The 20528-nt window shown below is 44.2% G+C and overlaps 1 protein-coding gene across 1 annotated transcript in view; it reads left to right on the top strand.

The window, feature by feature from the left end:
* The window catches only part of NT5DC3 (5'-nucleotidase domain containing 3), a 66086-nt gene extending 45821 nt beyond the window's left edge, over positions 1-20265 (top strand). Inside the window, exons 6-14 of the mRNA XM_011935112.1 lie at positions 459-596; positions 3475-3535; positions 3956-4058; positions 4203-4304; positions 8524-8605; positions 9907-9993; positions 11911-12051; positions 17047-17111; positions 19298-20265. Of these exons, the coding sequence (XP_011790502.1) occupies positions 459-596; positions 3475-3535; positions 3956-4058; positions 4203-4304; positions 8524-8605; positions 9907-9993; positions 11911-12051; positions 17047-17111; positions 19298-19550 (1032 nt within the window). The 3' untranslated portion in view covers positions 19551-20265. The remainder of the gene's footprint in view (positions 1-458; positions 597-3474; positions 3536-3955; positions 4059-4202; positions 4305-8523; positions 8606-9906; positions 9994-11910; positions 12052-17046; positions 17112-19297) is intronic.
* The last annotated feature ends 263 nt before the right edge of the window (positions 20266-20528 follow it).

Below are 20528 nucleotides of genomic sequence, written 5' to 3'. Positions count from 1 at the left end.
TTTTTTTTTTTTTTTTTTAAAGGCAGGGTTTTGCTCTTGTTGCCCAGACTGGAGTGCAGTGGTGCCATCTCTGCACTGCAACCTCCACCTCTTGGGTTCAAGCGATTCTCCTGCCTCAGCGTCCTGAGTAGCTGGGATTACAGGCACGCACCACCATGCCTGGCTAATTTTTGTATTTTTTAGTAGAGATGGGGTTTCACGATGTTGTCCAGGCTGATCTAGAACTCCTGACCTCAGGTGATCCACCTGCCTTGGCCTCCCAAAGTGCTGGGATTACAGGCCTGAGCCACCACGCCTGGCTCATTTTATTATTTTATTATTAGAACTTTCCTTTTTTGTGTTGATGATGGGAATCTCATTTAGCCACTGAGAAGTCTTCCTGCTGTTCCTGGTGCTTCATAGCTCTGCTCCTGGCATGGGCCCCTGTTTCTAAAGCACTCCTTCCTCCCTGTCTACAGAGCTCTCATGGAAACACGATGAAGCAGTTCATGGACATCTTCTCCCTGCCTGAGATGACCCTCCTGTCCTGTGTGAATGAATACTTCCTCAAGAACAACATCGACTATGAGCCTGTGCATCTCTACAAAGATGTCAAGGTTGTATCCGCAGTGAGAGATCACGGTGCTGAGTCTGTTTCAGCTTTGCAGTGGGAGTCACAGAGCCTTGAACCTCCTTTCTAGGTTAGGTGTTTTAAATAGTCTCTTAGCTGGGAACTCTTATATGCGGTTTAACCTTGAACATTATAGGAAAGATGATGTTACATCAGGAGAATTGGAAATCAGTCAAAATGTTTGTTAAAACAAGATGGTGCTGACACTGTTATCTTGATTTTTGATCCTTTCTGACCAGAAGGCCAAGGCCAGGGCCGGTGCACTTGGCCAAAGGAATGATGAGGGTGGAAGTCCGGCCTGTACCCACTCACTCCTGAGTCTGCCCAAGCAAGGCGGTGCCTCCTCTTTTTTTTTTTTTTTTTTTTTTTGAACAGAGTCTTGCTCTGTCACTCAGGCTGGAGTACAGTGGTGCGACCATGGCTCACTGCAGCCTCTACCTCCCAGGTTCAAGTGATTCTCCTGCCTCAGCCTCCCAAGTAGCTGGGATTACAGGCGCCTGCCACCATGCCCGGCTAATTTTTGTATTTTTAGTAGAGACTAGGTTTCACCATGTTGGCCAGGCTAGTCTGCAACTCCTAACCTCAAGTGATTGGCCCACCGCAGCCTCCCAAAGTACTGGGATTACAGGCGTGAGCCACTACGCCCGGCCAGGGTGCCTCTTCATCACACAGGTTACATTCAAGCTCCCGGCTGGGGGACTTGTGCCACTGTAGTTGCCCAGAGGGGATGCCTTTCTAAAGTCCTGCAAAAGCCATGCAAGAGTCCAGTTAGGGGACGGGGGATGTCGACAAATGTAGATGTTTATGTGAACATATGTGAATACTTACTGTTGCCCATAGGTTCTTGGCAACCATGACTTCAAGTGAAACCATGTACAACAGATCCTTGAATAATGCCACTTTCTTCAGTGTCATGTTAATGTTGACAAGGAAAAAAATTGATTTTGCTTTATGTTGTTTCACATAGAGTTACAGTTTCTAAGAACCTATTGAAGATGTTAAGGACTTACTGTACAAATCATTTGTATTTATAAATTTATTTATGTATTTTATATTCACGTTTATATATTTATATATGTTCTTTAAGCTGTATGAACATTTTAGTACTAAAACATGTTTATATTATTTTATATGTATTTACATAGTTACAACATATATTTATCAATATATGTATTTAAAATATTTATATTTTTTAAAGACACATATTTACACACTAAAATATTTTTTGCTATGTATTTATAAGTAAATTTAAGTTTAGGCAGCATGAATCCTGGGTTTTAGGAAGATAGAGGATAAATTATAGTTTCTCAATATCAGTGTGGTATTATCCAAATTGAATATAGGTATTTAGTTTCTGTTCTCTTTTTTGTGTATACAGTTTGTCTTTAAAAATCTAAGAATCACTTGTAGCAGCCCTGTGCATTCGTAAGGCGAGATGTTGATTTGAAAGCTCAGTTTTTACTGCAAGTGTTACTACCACCAAGAACAAATACTTGTGTAGAGTTTACTAGGTCCCAGGCACTGTTCTTATGAGTGCTTTAGGCATGTTAACTTACTAAATCTTCATAATAATGCCAAGGTAGGCACTATTCTTACCATTTTACAAATAAGGACATCGAGGCACAGTGAGGTTGACTTGCTTGCCCAAGGTCACACAGCTGGTAAATAGCAGAGCCTTGATTTTAAGCCAGGCAGTCCGACTTGCATTTAACTACTGCCTTCTGCTGCTGGTGTGAAATTGAATCAGGCTTGTGCTGAAAGGTAATTGAGGTTGAGATTGCAGTCCAGAAGTGCTCCCTCTTAACAGAAATCTCCCAGCAACAGTCTAAGGCTTAGACACAATTTTGCCTGCAACCCTGTCTCCTGCTACTGGCTCTAGAAAGTGTCCATAGGCCTCTAGGAATGTCACCACATAGAAGCCCTGTGCAGTGTCACCTGCCAGTGGGACCCTTTTTTGACACCTGCCAGCTCTCATGCTGCCACACTCCTGAACCCACAGAGGGTTTAACCACCTCCTCTTCCTCTCCCTGGACCACATCTCTGCCTGAGCTACAGTCTCACTGCCAGTTCGTTGCCCTACTGGTGGCACCAAAGAGAGAAGGAGAAACCTGTTCGCTGTTTGTCTCTGCCTCTCATTCCGTGTTATAGAATTTGCCATTGCGGTTTAGGGACGGAAAGGGCACAAAGATAAAAGAGCAATAACTCCCTTTGTCCAGATGGCCTGGGATCATTTGTTCACAATACTGCATATAAATTACCATGTGTCGTGTGGGACTTTATTCGGAATTATTCACAGAAATTACCTCTTCCAAACACTCTTTTGAAATTGCACTGGAAATTGCCACCATCACCATGGAAACTTTTGCTTTCACAAGGGGCTGCCTATGAAAATGGACCAGAATTGGTCGGGTGTGGTGGCTCACACCTGCAATCCCAGCACTTTGGGCGGCTAAGGCAGGTGGATTACTTGAGGCCAGGAGTTCAAGACCAGCCTGGCCAAAATGGTGAAACCCCATCTCTATTAAAAACACAAAAATTAGCCTGGTGTGCTGCCGGGCACCTGTAATCCCAACTACTCTGGAGGCTGAGGCAGGAGAATCACTTGAACCCAGGAGGCAGAGGCTGCACTGAGCTGAGACAGTACCACTGCACTTCAGCCTGGGTGATATAACAAGACTCCGTCTCAAAAAAAAAAAAAAAAAAAAAAAAAATAGAGAAAATGGACCAGAGTTTAGATTTTGTGTAGTGCCTGGATTGTCGGACTTTCTAGGGATAGAAGTTATCATTGACTGCCATTTCACTCGCACTGTTACTCAGGCTATCTCAGTTGTGTTTTCGCTGATTAAAAATGTATCTTTTGGCAGGATGCAATTCGAGACGTCCACATCAAAGGAATAATGTATAGAGCGATTGAAGCGGACATTGGTATGTGCTCAGCAGTATCGCAAAGAGAGTTTCAGCCTTCCGTTTCTTGTGCAACCATGCCGGCATTTTACTTTGCATTCCAGGTGCTAAGCAGGGACTGCATGAGTGCTCTGTAAGGACCTGGCATCCTGGCATGTTAGCCGTCTCCTCTTTGCCCTGGAACTTGATATAATTCTGACTTAAAAAGAGAGGCACTGGCAGCTATAGCCACTTAGTTGTTTCCACTTAGACCGAAGAGGCAGGGTCTTTGTGACTGATGCACCAGATGCACCCATGTTCCACTGGGCAAAGCTTCTTCCTTAAGGCCTTTATTCCTTCTGTGCCTAGGACAGTGCTGGACCCATACCCCCATTTAGAAAGTACTTGCAGATTGACCAATGTCATGCTGAATCTGTGTGTGAATTTTTCTCTTGCTCTTAGAAAAGTACATCTGCTATGCTGAGCAGACCCGTGCAGTGTTGGCCAAACTGGCTGATCATGGCAAGAAGATGTTTCTCATCACCAATAGCCCCAGTAGCTTTGTGTAAGTCGCTCTGTGTTTCATTGCTAGCTTCTGGCACACTCCTTGTATCCCATTTGTTTTAGCAGTTGGAAATTGGAAAGAAAAAGTTACAAACATAGTTAATCCCTTCAATGTTAGACTAACCTGGCTGGTTTGTTGCCCTAGGGACAAAGGGATGAGTTATATCGTTGGGAAAGACTGGAGGGACCTGTTTGATGTGGTCATTGTTCAGGCGGAGAAGCCAAACTTCTTTAATGATAAGCGGAGGTGAGTGTTTTATTTTTCTAGGGGACTAGATTTTATTCCTTTGCTGCTGTGAATATACAGATGGTGTGCCTTGGTAAAATCCAGTTGCAAAATCATAAGCATGTGAGATTATAGCTTTTGAATTTCAACCCTTCTAGCAAGTAATCACAACAAGGGTGACATGAGCACATAACAGACAGTTTGCATGCATCGAAGTGGTTCTCAGTACAACTTGGGCTGCTTCAGACCATGAGGTAGGCTTGAAGAAAATGATTGGCAGTGATGAAAAAGTGAAACTTATTATCACATAGTAAATTAGGTCTTCAGATGGAGACACATTGTGAAGCATAAGAAAACAACAGCATCAACAAAACTGCCTGTTGGGTAGCTCTTTAAATAGAGCTCTCATTAGTGCGTTTAAAATTGCAGTTGGATTTTGCAGAGCTTCTGTGCAACACAGGTTTTGCATCACGCGGAGTAAATCTCTATTACGTCTTAATATCATCCTACCACTGTAGCCCTGGGAATAGGGAAGCAGGTAAGTTTTAGGTTGTGACAGGGAGAGAGTGTGCTGTTAGTATTTAGTGGGTAGGGACCAGGGAACGCTAAAATATCTTTTAACGTGTGGGACAGGCCTGTTCACTAAGAGCTGTTCTCCGCAAATGTCCATGGTGTTGAGAATCACTGCACTAGGGTTCTAAAAAAATAACTCGTATTTATATAATAATGGGCAATTTTTGAAACACTTTTACCCCCATCTTTATTCTGTAGCTGGTAAGCAGGTAGTCTTTTCCTCTCTGTTAGGTGATTTGAAGCATCAGTGTGTGGTGCCCTGCAGTTAATGCTTTAAATTCCTCTTGTCCCAGTTTTCCAAGTGTCACAGTGACTCCAGGAAGAAGTGGCAAACCAAGAACTATGTGCAGGGACTGAAAAATGCTGGGTGGGATTCAAGAAAATGAAGGAAAAACTAGAGTGTGATGAAAAACAGCTATAAACTGTGGCTTGCTGCTTTGTTAGTATTTTGTCCCACTTACTGGCGGCTGGAGTCATCCCAAAGACAGTGGCAAGGGAGTTCCTACATGGGAGAGCCGCAAACCGTCCCATGGTGGGGCTGGTTGGGATTCCAAAGAAAGAAGCACTAAACGCTAGGATGATCAGTCTAAAGTGCTTAATGGAGGAACCGACTTACAGAGTGGGCTGCAGTGCATCCTCTGGCACAGGGTCCCCAACCTTTTTGGCACCAGGGACTGGTTTTGTGGAAGACAATTTTTCCACCAGGTTTGTGGGGGTAGGGTGATGGTTTCAGGATGAAACTGTTCCACCGGAGATCGTCAGGCATTAGATTCTCGTAAGGAGCGCACGACTTAGATCCCTTGCTTGTGCAGCTCACGATAGGGTTCCGCTCCTATGAGAATCTAATGGCGCAGCTGATTAGCCAGGAGGTGGAGCTCAGGCGGTCATGCTCTCTCGCCCACCGGATGCTGGCCTCCTGCTGTGCGGCCTGGCTCCTAACCCATGGGCCGGTTTTGGTCTGTGGTCCATGGCCCAGGGTTTGGAGACCCCTGCTGTGGCAGACAGGAGAGAAAGGGATGTTCCACCAGGAGCGGGTCAGGATGTGGAGTTTATTGAGGGTTTAAGGAACTTGGCTCCAGGCCAGGGCTAGTTTCTTCCAGTGTCTTGGGGAGCAACATAAAAACCTTTATCGGTGTCTGGAAGTGTTGAAGCACGCAGAGGAAAACGCACCTAGCTGGGTCAGAGTGCTCAAAGGCACTCCTCTCCTAGAGGAAGAAGCGGGGGAGGTCGGGGCCCTATAGTCACTGATATGATGCCCTCACCATTTTCTTAGTAGATTCTGGGGTGTGGTCAGAAGGGCCCTGTCTCTCTCTTCACCAGAGAGCTCCTCTGCTTTGCCGTGCTTGTAAAAAGTAAGGAGGCAGGGTCCTGAACTCTTTTCCCTGGATGGAGCAGGCAGGGTGTCTCAGCCCCCTCCTCCAATATCTATTTTGTCTTTGTTCTCGAAGCCTAGGGTAAGAGCTGAATAATCCTCCGTCTGTATTCATCCTTGTGCTATTTATAGTAATGAGAAGTCAGAAATAACCTGACAGCCCTACAGTAGGGGATGCCTAGTTAAATTTGGAATAGCCATATGAGGGGATTATGCAGTCATTAAAGATGATGTACTTGGCTGGGTGCAGTGGCTTATGCCTGTGATCCCAACACTTTGGGAGGCCGAGGCGGGAGGATCACGAGGTTGGGGGATCAAGACCATCCTGGCTAACATGGTGAAACCCGTTCTCTACTAAAAATACAAAAAATTCGGCGTGGTGGCAGGCACCTGTTGTCCCAGCTACTTGGGAGGCTGAGGCAGGAGAATGGCGTGAACCCAGAGGCGGAGCTTGCAGTGAGCCGAGAGGGCACCATTGCACTCCAGCCTGGGCGACAGAGCGAGACTCCCTCTCAAAAAAAAAAAAAAAAAAAGATGTACTTGGGCCGGGTACCGTGGCTCACACCTACAATCCCAGCACGTTGGGAGGCTGAAGCCAGGGGATTGCTTGAGCCCAGCCAGGAGTTTGAGACCACCCTGGGCTACATAGGGAGACTTTGTCTCTATAAATAATTAAAAAATGAGGTGGTCACACCTGTAATCCCAGCACATTGGGAGACTGAGGTGGGCGGATCACCTGAGGTCAGGAGTTCGACATGGTGAAATCCCATCTCTACTAAAAATACAAAAAATTAGCCAGTTATGGTGACATGCACCTGTAATCCCAGCTACTCAGTAGACTGAGGCAGGAGAATCGTTTGAGTCCAGGAGGTGGAGATCGCAGTGAGTCAAGATTGCACCACTGCACTCCAGCCTGGGTGACAGGGTGAGACTCTCTCAAAAAAATAAAATAAAAAAGTAAACCAGGTATGGCAGTGCATGCTTGCAGTCCCAACTATTTGAGAGACTGAGGTGGGAGTGTCACCTGAGCCCAGGAGGTCGAGACTGTAGTGAGCTGCGATTGTGCCACCACACTTCATCTTGCGAAACAGAGTGAGACCCTCTCTCCAAAAAAACACCAGAAACACAAAAACGTATTTGGAAAAAAAAAAAGACAATGTATTACTGTAAAACATGATGTATTTAAGAATATGTAATCACTTGGAAAATTGCTCAAAATATTAGAGAAAAAAGGATGTAAGTTAGTGTACACAAAGTGATCTCATTTTATAGTCATGAAAGAAAGATAAATTTCATGAAAAGACTGAAAGATGAACTGAAAATGTTTAGTATACAAGGTGGGTCTAGAATTCTGGGTCGTGTACCTTTACTTTGTTGTATTTTTCTGTATTACAATTAGGTAAAAAAATTAATTTTTTTAGGGTAACACTTACTTTTACCTTAAGGCAAACAAACCCTGGGTCCTTTGGGCTAGCGCTGTGTCAGGGTGAGGAATGAGGCATTATCCTTACTTCCCAATTTCCATCATAAACTAGTGCTTCCGGTCTTCTGATTTGTTATCTAGAGTGGCTTAATTTCAGGTATAAAGCCAGATAAATGCACTAAGGCAGTGTTTCCGTAAACTTTTCTTTATAAACAGGTTTTCTGCATGGTCAGATAAATCTGGGAAATCTGGGTGAAAGAAAGTTGATTACAGCAGGGCTTTTCAGAGCCATCAATAACTTTTTAAGAGGGACATATTTAGTGCGTGGTGTTTTCCAAATTTATATGACCCTGGAATTCTTTTTTTTGTTTGTTTTTGAGATGGAGTTTCTCTCTTGTTGCCTAGGCTGAAGTACAGTGGCGCAATCTCCACTCACTGCAACCTCTGCCTCCTGGGTTCAAGCGATTCTCCTGCCTCGGCCTGTTGAGTAGCTGGGATTACAGGTGCCTGCCACCACGCTCAGCTAATTTTTGTATTTTTAGTAGAGATGGGGTTTCATCATGTTGGCCAGGCTGATCTCGAACTCCTGACCTCAGGTGATCCACCTGCCTTGGTTTCCCAAAGTGCTGGGCTCACGAGAGTGAGCTATTGCGCCTGGCCCCCAGGAATTCTTATTTTCATGAAACACCTTTGGATGCTGGGCTTCACACAGTTTGGGATGTATTGAATTAGGCCAGGGAATGTGATGGTGGAGTTTTGTTTTTAGGTTTTTGCAGGGAGCTACTTCCTGTGATAGTGAATAACTCTGGTATTTCATAGAGTGGACAGCCTGTACTACTCCATGTCATAATATTTCCTGTTTCTGTTGTTAGGCCTTTCCGAAAGATGAATGAGAAAGGTGTCTTACTCTGGGATAAAATCCATAAGTTACAGAAAGGCCAGATTTACAAGCAGGTATGTCATGACCAGCTTCTCCTTTTTGTTGCTTTGCTTCGTGGTCGGTAATAATGCTAATAGCTGCTGTTCACTGTGGCTTTCTGTGTGCCTGGCACAGTTCTGAGTGATTCCTGTGAACTGACTGATTATAACTTGGTGGTAAACTTAGGTTTAAGTCAATATATTTTCAGTATGCTAGTATCTAAACTAACTCAAAATTGAATGGTTTTTTTAAAACAAAATTTAAGGCATGACTTTCATAGTGTGTAACATTTAAGATGCTAGTAGTAAACCTTGGAAATTTCTCTTTGAGGAACACTTTCTCATGGCATATTATTCACTCAAATTACTAATTATTTTCTGACAATACATGTTTTGTACACAATTTTGTGGGTTTTTAAAAAAAATTTTATTGAGACAAGCTCTCGCCCTGTTACCCAGGCTGGAGTGCAGTGGCATGAACACAGTTCACTATAGCCTCAACTTCCTGAGCTCAAGTGATCCTCCCATCTCAGCCTCCCAAGTAGCTGGGATCACAGGCATGCACCACCACACCCAGCTAATTTTTAATTTTTATTTTTTGTAGAGACAGGGTCTTGCCATTTTGCCCAAGCTGGTCTTGAACTCCTGGGCTCAAGCAGTCCTCCCACCTTGGCCTCCCAAAGTGCTGGGATTATAGGCATGAGCCATCACACCTAGCCTGTGCACAGTTTTAATATACTTTGGTGTCATATGAGGCTTTCAAATGTTTGAATGAATTGCATTGGTGACCATTATTATGTTACTAAAGTTCATTTTTTAAAAAAATTAATGCATTCTTGGTGGGTATATAATAATCTGATGGATTTGGCAATAAGTATATTTTCTAGGCCTTGAAAAATTAGCTTTGATAAAGCCATTCTCCTGCTAGGAAGTTAGCCTAAGAAAATTATTAAGATATAGCTAATACAACTTGCCTATGAGAATGTTTATCATGAAGTTGCTTACAAAATAGATAATGTAAACTGTCCAACATCAGGGAATTGGTGAAAGGAATCATGGTACTTCCCAACTGCTATCATTACATGGTAGATTATTTGACATGGAAAGATGGCCCCAGCATGTTAAGTGTAGAAAGATAGTTACAAAGAGGTGTGTATAATATAAATCCTTCTTGAACAGTGCATTTGACATAGAGGACAGATTTCCCATGAAGGTGCTTTTATCTTTATATTTTGATGTTTAAGTTATAAAAACAATTTTTAAAAGTTTTAAATATTTTGTACTGTGGGTTAGCTCTCTAGCTGTAATGTAATAACTATAGTTTTCTTTGATTGCAGGGTAATTTATATGAATTTTTGAAGCTTACTGGATGGAGAGGATCCAGAGTGTTGTATTTTGGTGACCATATATACAGTGACCTGGCGGTGAGGGACCCTTTTTTCCTTTGTTGGGGTACAGATGTGTTAACCTCACTTACTAAAGAATGTATCTTTTATTTAAGAATGTATCTTATATTTAAGGTCATCTTTATGCTTTTGTAAAACCTAGAGGTAGGCTGCATCTTTTTAATGTCTCTTTTTTTTTTTTTTTTTTTTACAGAACAGAGTTGTGAAAAAGATAAATATTTTTTGGAAATGATGGCAATAAGCAGTTCACTCAAAGAGTTTATCAAAATAATCTTTCCATTTAAATAATAATAAAAGAATGCCATTGTTCTTTTTCCTTTTATCAGTGCATCAAAAAACATAAATAAAATCCACCTTTGAAAGTTTGCCACCATTGGGAATATTTAAAAGAATGTGCTGTAGGTTTTCATGTATTATTAGGAGAAAGAGAAATATTCAAAGGCTTTAAGAAACTGAACCAGTGGACTGGGCATGGTGGCTAACACCTGTAGTCCTAGCACCTTGGGAGGCTGAGATGGGTGGATTACTTGAACTCATGAGTTTGAGACCAGCCTGGGCAACATTGTGAAACCCTGTCTCTACTGAAAATACAAAAATAATCTGGGCGTGGTTGCACACGCCTGTAATCCTAGCTACTGGGGAGGCTGAGGCAGGAGAATTGCTTGAACCTGGGAGGTGGAAACTGCAGTGAGCTGAGATCATGCCATTGCACTCTAGCTTAGGGGACAGAGTGAGACCCTGTCTCAAAAAACAACAACAAAAAAAATTGAACCAGTAAAGGTGAGCGGGCATGCTAAGCCCTCTTAGACTCTTACACAGGACTTAGGATTCTGGCTTTAGGTGAGTAGCCAGACTGAACCTTTAAAACTGTAAATCAGACTTAAAGCTTTAAAACCTGAAAGCCTTCTTTCTCCCTCAGAGTAAAAACCTGAGTTCCTATAGTTGCCCACTGGATTTCCCCTTCTCCAGCCCACCTCTGCCTCTGCCGCCTCTTTTGTCTCATCTAGGTTCCCTGACTTGTTGCTTCTTAACATGCCACCCTCCAGCATGTTCCTGCCCCGGGGCCTTTGCACTTACTGTTCTTCAGCCAGAATCTTTCTGTTCCCACATATTTTCATACTTTCCCCCACCTTATTGTTGTATTAGCCTGGTCTTCCTAACTACCCTGTACAAAATGGAAACCTCCTTTTTTCCTCTCCTTTTCCTGTTATTCTGCTTGATTTTTGTCCCTTGTACTTATCCCCACCTGCCATTGTGTATTTTACGTATTTATTGTCTGTATTTTCCACAAGAGCTGGGATTTCTGTTTTTTGTACGTTGTTTTATCCTCAGTATTTAGGGCCTGGCAAATAGTAGTGCTTGATAAATATTTGCCAAATGAGAAAATGACTATTTAGTATGATGACTATATGTCTTAGATTTTCCAGGACATAGCTGATACTAAATATTCTGGCCTTTTGTCAAATATGGGGTGACAACATTTGGAATGGAAAATGTGGTCATGCATGCTTATGTTGTATGTGATCATTCCAAGTTTGAGATTCCATGGTTCTCCATAACCCAGAGGGCCTGGCACACAGAGGTCTGTGGATGAATTGAATTGAAGACCTTTGGTAGCATTTAGGTCAAGCCCTTTTCTGCCCCTGACCTCATTGTTTTTTTTACAGACCATGGTTAATGATTCCAGACCTAGCGTTTCTACAGGGGTTGTGACTCACAGCAATTATTTCCAGATCTGAAAGTTTCTTGGAATGAAATGATCGAAGGCTGGGGCCAAATTGGTTTTAATTAAATGTAATTCATTGAATTCAGCTTGGTGAATAACCATTACCATCAAAAAGTAATTAAATGAATGCCTCTCATGTCTGGGAAAATAATGACATAGTGTAGATTCTGTTGAGACTGATGTTGACTTTTCGTGATCTTTGTGATCAGGATTTGACCCTAAAGCATGGCTGGAGGACTGGTGCAATTATTCCAGAGTTGAGATCTGAACTGAAAATCATGAACACGGAGCAATACATTCAAACCATGACCTGGCTGCAGACCTTGACTGGGTTATTGGAACAGATGCAGGTTTGGATATATTTTTTTTCTCTCTCACTTTTTCTTGAAGCCTGAGGTTAGAAAGTTACTTCAGTATTTTCTGCTTAATTGTTATAAAATACGAGGCTTAAATTGTTTTCAGTAGACTGTAGGATAACAACTGGGGTTCTTTTGCTTAGACAGTGTTTGTGGGGCCTGTGTAAATGTAGGTGTTTGCTCACATTCCTCTGTCAGTGAAGATCCAGTATCCTCACTTCCACACTGAAGCCTGCTAGGAGCTCTCCTGTGGGGTACTGGGATTCAGGAGACCTTGCCAGTGCTTAAGTCTGTGCTGGTTCTGTCTGCGTCTGCTACAGTGGGACTTCTCCATTCTGGGCCTCAGTTTCCCCATCTGTGAAATAAAGGGGCCTATGGAGCGAACACTTCAGTCTAGGCACCATGGCTTATGGGAGAGAGTCTCAAAGCAAGAGTCAAGATCCCTGGGTCCAGCCTCAGTTGATTCTGAGGATAATACCTGCAGTTTGCTGGCTTACTGGAGTTCTCTGGCAGTTACTTCCTTGAGTTAAGTTAGGCAGCCAGTTTTGGCTGGTAAGTGAGGAATGGCAGTTTTATCAGTCATTTCCTGGCCCATGGAAGCTGCCTCTCTTTTGTAGCTATATCCCCTTATTTCTCCATGTGCCCCTTTCCTTTCCAGTTCCATGAGGCACCTTGTTTTCTCCCTGGCTCCAGCTTGCCTGGGCTACAGCCATCTCAGCATGGGTGCTGACATTTTTAGGATATGGGCACAGATGCTTGCTGTCTTGGCTAACACACCTGCAATCTGTGGCCACGGCCTATTGCCCATGCCTGCCCTCTGGCTTTGGAAATGGGCAGGGAATTGCCTTGCCTGCCCCAGCTGGCACTCTGTGTGGGGGTGGCTGAGCAGTGAGATCAGGCAAGGCTGTGAGTGGCAGGCCAGATTCTGGCTGCAGGTGCGTGCATTCCAGAGCATGGGGCCCTGCACGTCCCCCTGGGCCTTGTTTCCAGGATGCATTGGGCCCCATTAGTTCTTGGCTCTTCTCTGATGAGGATTTATTCTGTTTCGCTTGCTATGCTTGTCTGTGAGATGATTTACTAAAAATATGTGGCGTCAATTCTGAGTTAATGTAGTTGAGAGTCTGTGCATGTCATACACTACTAATAGTTACTTTTTACGTGCCAGACACTGTGCTGAGTGCTGGCTCTATACACATTGCTCATTTAATAGTCATAGCTGTTCCAGTTTAGAATAAGGAAACAGTTTTTGAGAGGTAGGTATCATTTATGTGTGAGATCATAAAATGGCAGGGCAAAGCTTGAACCAGGTCCCAAAGTCCATGCTTCAGGGCACTGCTTTAATGTGCCTTCTTGTTTAGAGGATTCAGGTATAGGCAAGGCTTGACTCACCCTCAGTGAAGTCTCTGTGACCCTGGCAGCTAGTCACATGTACAAACACAACTGCACGTAGATGGTGTCAGTACATTTTTGCTTTGGAAACAGGTTTTTTTGTTGGTTTTATTTTGTTTTCCTTTTTCTGACCTGTGTAAAAAAAAAAGTTGACTATTAAGGAATGTGTGTTTTAGAGAATGGAAGTGCTGAAAATATTTCTGTGGTTTGTAAAATTATACGAGGTGTGGGGTGAGGGAAGGAAGAAAAGGAAATTACGATTTACATAGCCACCCCCATTTTGCAGGAGAGAAAACTTGAGACTGCGAGATAGGTCACTTTTCTGGAACCACAGTTCTCGGTTGGCAGAATCAGGCTGTGTAAAAATGTCGTAAGAACTTACTGTGTTCTGGACACCGAAACCTTTAAGTTCATTTCATTTTCACAGCAACTCTTTGAAGTAGGACTGAAACATCACTCCCATTTTTCTGATGCAGACCCTGAGGCACAGAGGAGATATAACTTGCTCTAGTGACGGTGATGCTGATGTCGACACACAGGCAGCACGACTCTAGACCCTTAACCTCCATGCACCTATATCGCCTTGGGTTCTGGCACTTTGTACAGAGTTCTGTCAAGTTGGATTCACTGGGATATAGAAGTGTGTAGCTGCTAACTAAAAAAAATCCACATCAATGTCCTGTCTCACTGTCACCCTCTTGCTCAGTGTTCCCCTAGAAAGTTACAAGTTATTCCACTGAGCCTGTGGCAGATGTTTCTAGAACTCCCCCTTGGGGATTATTTTCAGAGCACGTAGCACATTATTTGGACAGTTTTCCGAGGAGAAAAATTGGTCCTCTGAGATCGGGTTTGATTTTTTCAGAGCCAGCAGAGTGTCATTTGTTTTTTGTTTTTTGATTTTTTGAAATGGAGTCTTGCTCTGTCGCCCAGGCTGGAGTGGAGTGGCGTGATCTTGGCTCACTGCAGCCTTCATCTCCCAGGTTCAAGCAATTCTCCTCTCTCAGCCTCCCAAGTAGCTGGGACTACAGGCTTGTGCCACCACGCCTAGCTAATTTTGTATTTTTAGTAGAGATGGGGTTTCCCCATGTTGGCCAGGCTGGTCTCGAACTCCTGACCTTACAGAGTGTCATCTGGAGCCGAGTCTAATGAATGAAATAGAAGTATATAAGTATTGATTGTAATTTCATTAGCTAGCCTTGAAGTCCCTTCCAAAATGGCTGTGGTTCATGGTGGTGGTGCTGGCATTGGTAGACGCTTCTCAGGTAACCAACCAGTCGGAAGCCACATTTAGACCACGGGTCGGCAAGGTTTGTCAGACGGCCACATGGTAAATATTTTAGGCTGTGCAGGCTCAGGTAACCAACCAGTCAGAGGCCACATTTAGACCATAGGTCAGCAAGCTTCTGCAAAGGGCCACATGGTAAATATTTTAGGCTGTGCAGGCTGTAGGCTCTGTTGCAACTACCCACCTCTGCACTTGTAGCACAAAAGCAGCTGTGGACAATATGTGAATGAATGGTTGTAGCTGTGTCCCAACAAACTTTATTGGTGGGCACTGAAATTTTACTTTCATGTAATTTTTTCATGTTAGGAATTTTTTTTTTTTTTTTTTTCTTTTTGAGGCAGTCTCACTCTGTTGCCCAGGCCGGAGTGCAGTGGCACGATCTCGGCTCACTGAAGCCTCTGCCTCCCAGGCTCAAGTGATTCTCATGCCTGCCTCCTGAGTAGCTAGGATTACAGGTGTGCACCACCACACCCAGCTAATTTTTGTATTTTTGAAGAGACTGGGTTTCACCATATTGGCCAGGCTGGTCTCGAACTCCTGGCTTCAAGTGATCCACCTGCCTCAGGCTCCCAAAATGCTGGGATTACAGGCTTGAACTACCACGCCCGGCCTGCCATGAAATTATTCTTCTTTTGAGTTTTTTTCCCCCCCAAGCATTGAAAAAGAAAAACCCATTTGTAAGCTCACAGGCTGATAGAAAAATGGGCCGGTGGCTGGACTGATGTAGGCTGTTGCACTGGATAGATTGTAATATCTTTCTCAAACAAGGGCAGAGATGTGTGGCCAATCTGCTTTGCCCCTGAAGAGCTGATTACGCCCATGAACAACCACTGGAGATGGAGATGGCTGAAGTGCCTGTGGGATCGGTTCTCTGTGGGGCTTCGGTTAGTCTTTTCCAGTGTGGACTACCCACTCTGGAGTACATGGTTTCACTTGAAAGATTAATGATAACTAATGAACACACACCGTCTTTGAAATATTTTAAAGTGGATTTCAGAACCAAAGGCTCTTGTTTTAAGGAGTTCGGCCTTGTAGGGGGACAGAACTGGAGAAGGGGGTGGGCACAGGGAGAAATCTTTTGTTTTTAAATGGGAGAAATCTTGTTTTTGTTTAATGGCTGATGGGAAGAATGGAAGCGAGAGGGTTTTTCCTGTGAGTGAGATGATAAATGGTGGGAAAGGTTCATGGCAGGGCAGCCAGCAGGGCACCCCAGCCAGCAGCTGGGTACTTCAGGGGAGGTAAGGCCCGAAGCGTGGCTGAGTGAAGGCGCAGAGCCCAGGGTCCCCCTCTGGGCACACATCCCTGGCCTCCGATTCCTGGGGTCTTTCTCCTTTACATGTCCCTTCAGCAGCCTCGGGGTTCAGAGTCAAGCTGTTGAACTGAGCAGATGTGATAAACGGAAGGTTCTTGGCTCCCATGTCAAAAGCAGATGGTTTGCCCGCTTGGTATTTTCCTCCAGGTTCTAAGGTTACCCCTGTGGTCATGAATTGCAGGGAGCTGGCCTGTTCCCTGCGATCATGTGCACCTTGGATTCTGGCCTCAGTGTTTCTGTTTAGCCATAAGAACCTTGGAGAGAGACTTGAGAGATTCCATTCGTTAGATCATGGGCAGTTGGCATTTTCTTTTTTGCCTTTCACCCATATTTTGGCCCACCAGAAAATGCTCTGCTTCTGCTTCTCATGGAGATGCTTTACCTTCTCGCCTTTTGCAAAAAATAATTGTTTTTTAACTTAAACACGTAATATAATATTAAATTTAAAAGTTTATAATTCTCGTGTACAAATTAATTTTTTATGTTAATTTCCAAATGTAAGCACATACCTTGACATGCTTGCAATTGGTGGGTAAGTATGCTATCTCCACTTAACTATAATGTTTGTACACATGTATATAGTAAGTATAATAGGTAGCATGTACTAAGTATTTCTACATCATAGTTTGTATACATGTATATAATAGGTGTGTAATGGATATATCGTGCATAATGGATATAGCATGTATGTGTGTTATACATATGTGGATACACATGCATTATGTTTATATGTAGTCTTTACTGATAGTTTAATAACTTCGTAATATTTCGTCTTAATTTGTTAAACCACATTTCTAATGTTGGACATTTAAAACTATTTTTTATTGCTGAAGAAGGCAGGGTTTCAACTGGAAAGTCTGAAAAATGTATTATTTCATTCAGGTGCCAACCTCTGAGATGTAAAGAAATAAAATTTCTAAAAGCTGCACATTAAAAAATTCTCATTACGTAATGAGTTTATTTGAAACCAAAAGAGTCGTAATAATTGACTTGCGTCCTACAGGTTCACAGAGATGCTGAGTCACAGCTGGTTTTGCAGGAGTGGAAAAAGGAAAGGAAGGAGATGAGGTAAGAGCGGCCTGTGTTGAATGTGGCGTGTCCACCATCCTGTTCTGGCTGTGCTCAGCCCACATCTGTTCCCCAGGGCCAGCCTGAGGCATAATGTTGAAACATCCTTTTTTAGCTCCCAGGTATGTCTGCCTCCCCCAGGATCCAGAATCAGCTACCTGCTGTTGGTGACATGTGACATTTCCTTGAGGCCAGCCATCACCCCTGTCATTCCTCCGCCCTTGCCATCGAAGGCCTTGGGAGAATGGAGCCTTTCCATCTCATTCCTCCTCCCTGCCTTCCTGACCTTCCCATCTGGGCAGCTGGTGGCCCAGTTGTTAAAAATGCTGGCAGCACAATGTGGCTATTGGGGCAGTGCTGGATTTGGGTTCCGAACCCACAATGAATTCTTAGGGCTCCCACGACCCTGGTGCTTATTTGTAACCACAGCTCTTTCAAGAATGTGCAGTCTGTTAACTGATAAAGAAAGCCTGCCTGCTGTGAGAAAAGTTTGGTGGGTGTCTGTCTTAAGGGAACCCATACTGACAGTCATGCCTCCCTAGGAGAATGCTTTATACCATTTGCATGAACTTTTCTAACTTTGTGCATGGCCTTCTCCAGCCGCTGGGTACAGCCACCTCTGAGGTTTGGCAGCAGTGGTTGCTGGGGGATTCTGGTCTCCCAGCAGTGGGCAGCCTGACTCGAGGGCTCATGTTGTGGTGTGCGTGGGTGGGTGGACGGGGCTTGGAGAGGGAACAATGAGTCCATTCCTCAGATTCTACAGAAGCCAAAGCTGTATTGCATTTAGTTTGTCCTCCTCCCTCTCAGGGTGTTGACTGTCTGAGTCTTATTTTAACTGCTACCAACTAACTAGTGGCTTTTATCACACAGCTGTGTAAATGATTCTATTTTTTGCTGTGTTTGTAAATGACTTATTAGCAGTCAAATAGTATTTGTTCATTTTGATGGAATACTCTGTAGGGTCCCAGCCATCAGAGCGTGCATATCCTGTGTATGTATGATGGGGATGTTGAAATAGACATACATGCACGTAAGGATGACTGCAGGGGCTTATGGGCCTTGGACGGGGTGAACAGTCTCACTTCTGAGGAGGCCAGGAGGCATTGAAGTATGTAATGGATGGGGGAGATTTACATCACATAAAACAATCCTTAATTCCTCCATCTGAGCACTTGAGAGTTTACAACATGCTTTTATTTTGCTTACCTTATGCAGTTCTCACAACAACCTTGTGAAACAGGGGGTCTTGATCCTTTCGGTAAGGGAAGTGGAGACTCCTGAGAGCATTCTGTATTCCTCTGTGTACCATCGGGAGCAGCTGTTGCATCCTGTGTTTAGTTTGGGAGATGGGGCGTGTGTCCTTAGAGAAACGTGCAAAAGCATCTGGAGCCTTGAGACAGTTAAGGGGGAAATAGGACCAGAGTCGTTTTGATGGATGGATAGGCAGGCTGTTTTCTTTTCTTTTTTTATTTTTAGATAGGGTCTCATTCTGTCACCCAGGCTGGAGTGCAGTGGCACAGTCACAGCTCACTGTAGCCTCAGCCACCCGGGCTCAAGCAGTTCTCCGACTTCAGCCTCCTGAGTAGCTGGAACTACAGACATATGCCACCGTGCCTGGCCAAATTTTTTGCATTTTTGTAGAGACAAGGTCTCACTATGTTGCCCATACTGGTGGTCCAGGGCACAAGTGATCCACCTGCCATGCCCAGGCCAGACTGTTGTTTGTTTGTTTTTGTTTTTGTGAGATGGAGTCTCGTTCTGTTGCCCAGGCTGGAGTTTCTGCTTACTGTACCCTCCGCCTCCCTGGTTCAAGCGATTCTTGTGCCTCAGCCTCCTGAGTAGCTGTAACTACAGGTATGCGCCACCACGCCTGGCTGATTTTTATATTTTTAGGAGAGACGGGGTTTCACCATGTTGACCAGGCTGGTCTCGAACTCCTGGCCTCAAGTGATCCACCTGCCTTGGCTTCGCCAAGTGCTGGGAGTATAGATGTGAGCCACCACACCTGGCTCTAGACTGTTTTCTTAATTAATATTTGGGGCTGCTCTAGGCTAACTTTTTTGTCAAATGAGTCCTATTTATTTATTTATTTTTTCCCGAAAAAGAAGTGGTTTTGATTTCAGTAGTTTAAAAACAAGGCTTTTTGAATCATTCTGTGTTGCTTTGCTTTTTTATTGCCCCTTCAGAGAAATGACCAAGAGTTTCTTCAACGCCCAGTTTGGAAGCCTGTTCCGCACAGACCAGAACCCAACCTACTTCCTGAGGCGCCTGTCACGCTTCGCTGACATCTACATGGCGTCTCTGAGCTGCCTCCTGAACTATGACGTCAGCCACACTTTCTACCCCCGGAGGACTCCACTGCAGCACGAACTGCCCGCCTGGTCAGAAAGGCCCCCCACCTTCAGAACCCCTCTCCTGCAGGAGGCCCAGGCCAAGTAGCCAAGGGCAAAAGCTAGAAACTGTAACTGCCCCTGATTGGGCAGGCATGATGGGGTCGACGTCATGTGGGTCTGAGTGTTGCTTTTGGAAAAGATACAGATAAGCCTTTTGATATTTATTTTGTACCTTATGGAGAACAATTCTCCCAGTGGTTAAGATAGGAGCTAGCAGCCCGCCCCTCCGGCCTTTCCCTCCATGCAGGGCTGAAAGGCAAACTTCCCATTGGAACTCTGATTTCGCCTTTTTGTTTACCGAGGTCCTGGAACATCAGGTTTTCTGGGATAAGTGAGACACTTGATACCATCTCTGTATTCTAGCAGGTCAGGCTTGAAACGGTTCTTGACTGCTCCATGGCACATTTCCTGAACATGTACTGGCGGTGCATTGGGAACTGCAGGGGCACAGTGATGGGCAAAGATTAACTGCTTCCAGAAGGCTGATTTAGAGGGCTCCACAATGGCAAAACGCTGCTGTGAGTGACAGAGAGGCCCCCAGGTGATGGCCAGTTCCCAAATCATTTGGTACGAAGGCTTTGACATTCTGGCACATTGTATCAAAGAGAACACAGCCTCCCCGGAAGGACTTAGGTGAGAAAGAACAAGAGAAGTTGCAACTCCTGGACCCTTTTGTCCTCAGTGTGTGATTCCTGTGTCCTTTCCCAGCATGGAGGAGGGTAGGAGAGAGGAGATGAGAGCTCTGGTCAAAACCTTCCAGCTAGTGGAACAGCCTTCTGAAGAGCCTTCTGCAAGAAACGAGTGGGTTAGAAGAACCAAAACATTTGTGGTAGATCTCCCAGGAGCCTGTTAAACCTGGAAACACCACCCGAGTTGGTTTCATGTGCTCACTGGAAGAAGGAAAATGAACCAGGGGAAAGCATCTTTGTAATGAAATGCTATGCCATGCCACCACCCGCTTGAACTGGAATCCTGTTAAAACATGAGATTAACCAGAAACAGTCCTTGTCTAGATGGAAACAAA

This window comes from Colobus angolensis, unplaced genomic scaffold (assembly GCF_000951035.1).
Source record: "Colobus angolensis palliatus isolate OR3802 unplaced genomic scaffold, Cang.pa_1.0 Scaffold10, whole genome shotgun sequence".
Taxonomy (NCBI): Eukaryota; Metazoa; Chordata; class Mammalia; order Primates; family Cercopithecidae; genus Colobus; species Colobus angolensis.
This window is presented reverse-complemented; position numbering and strand designations above follow the sequence as displayed.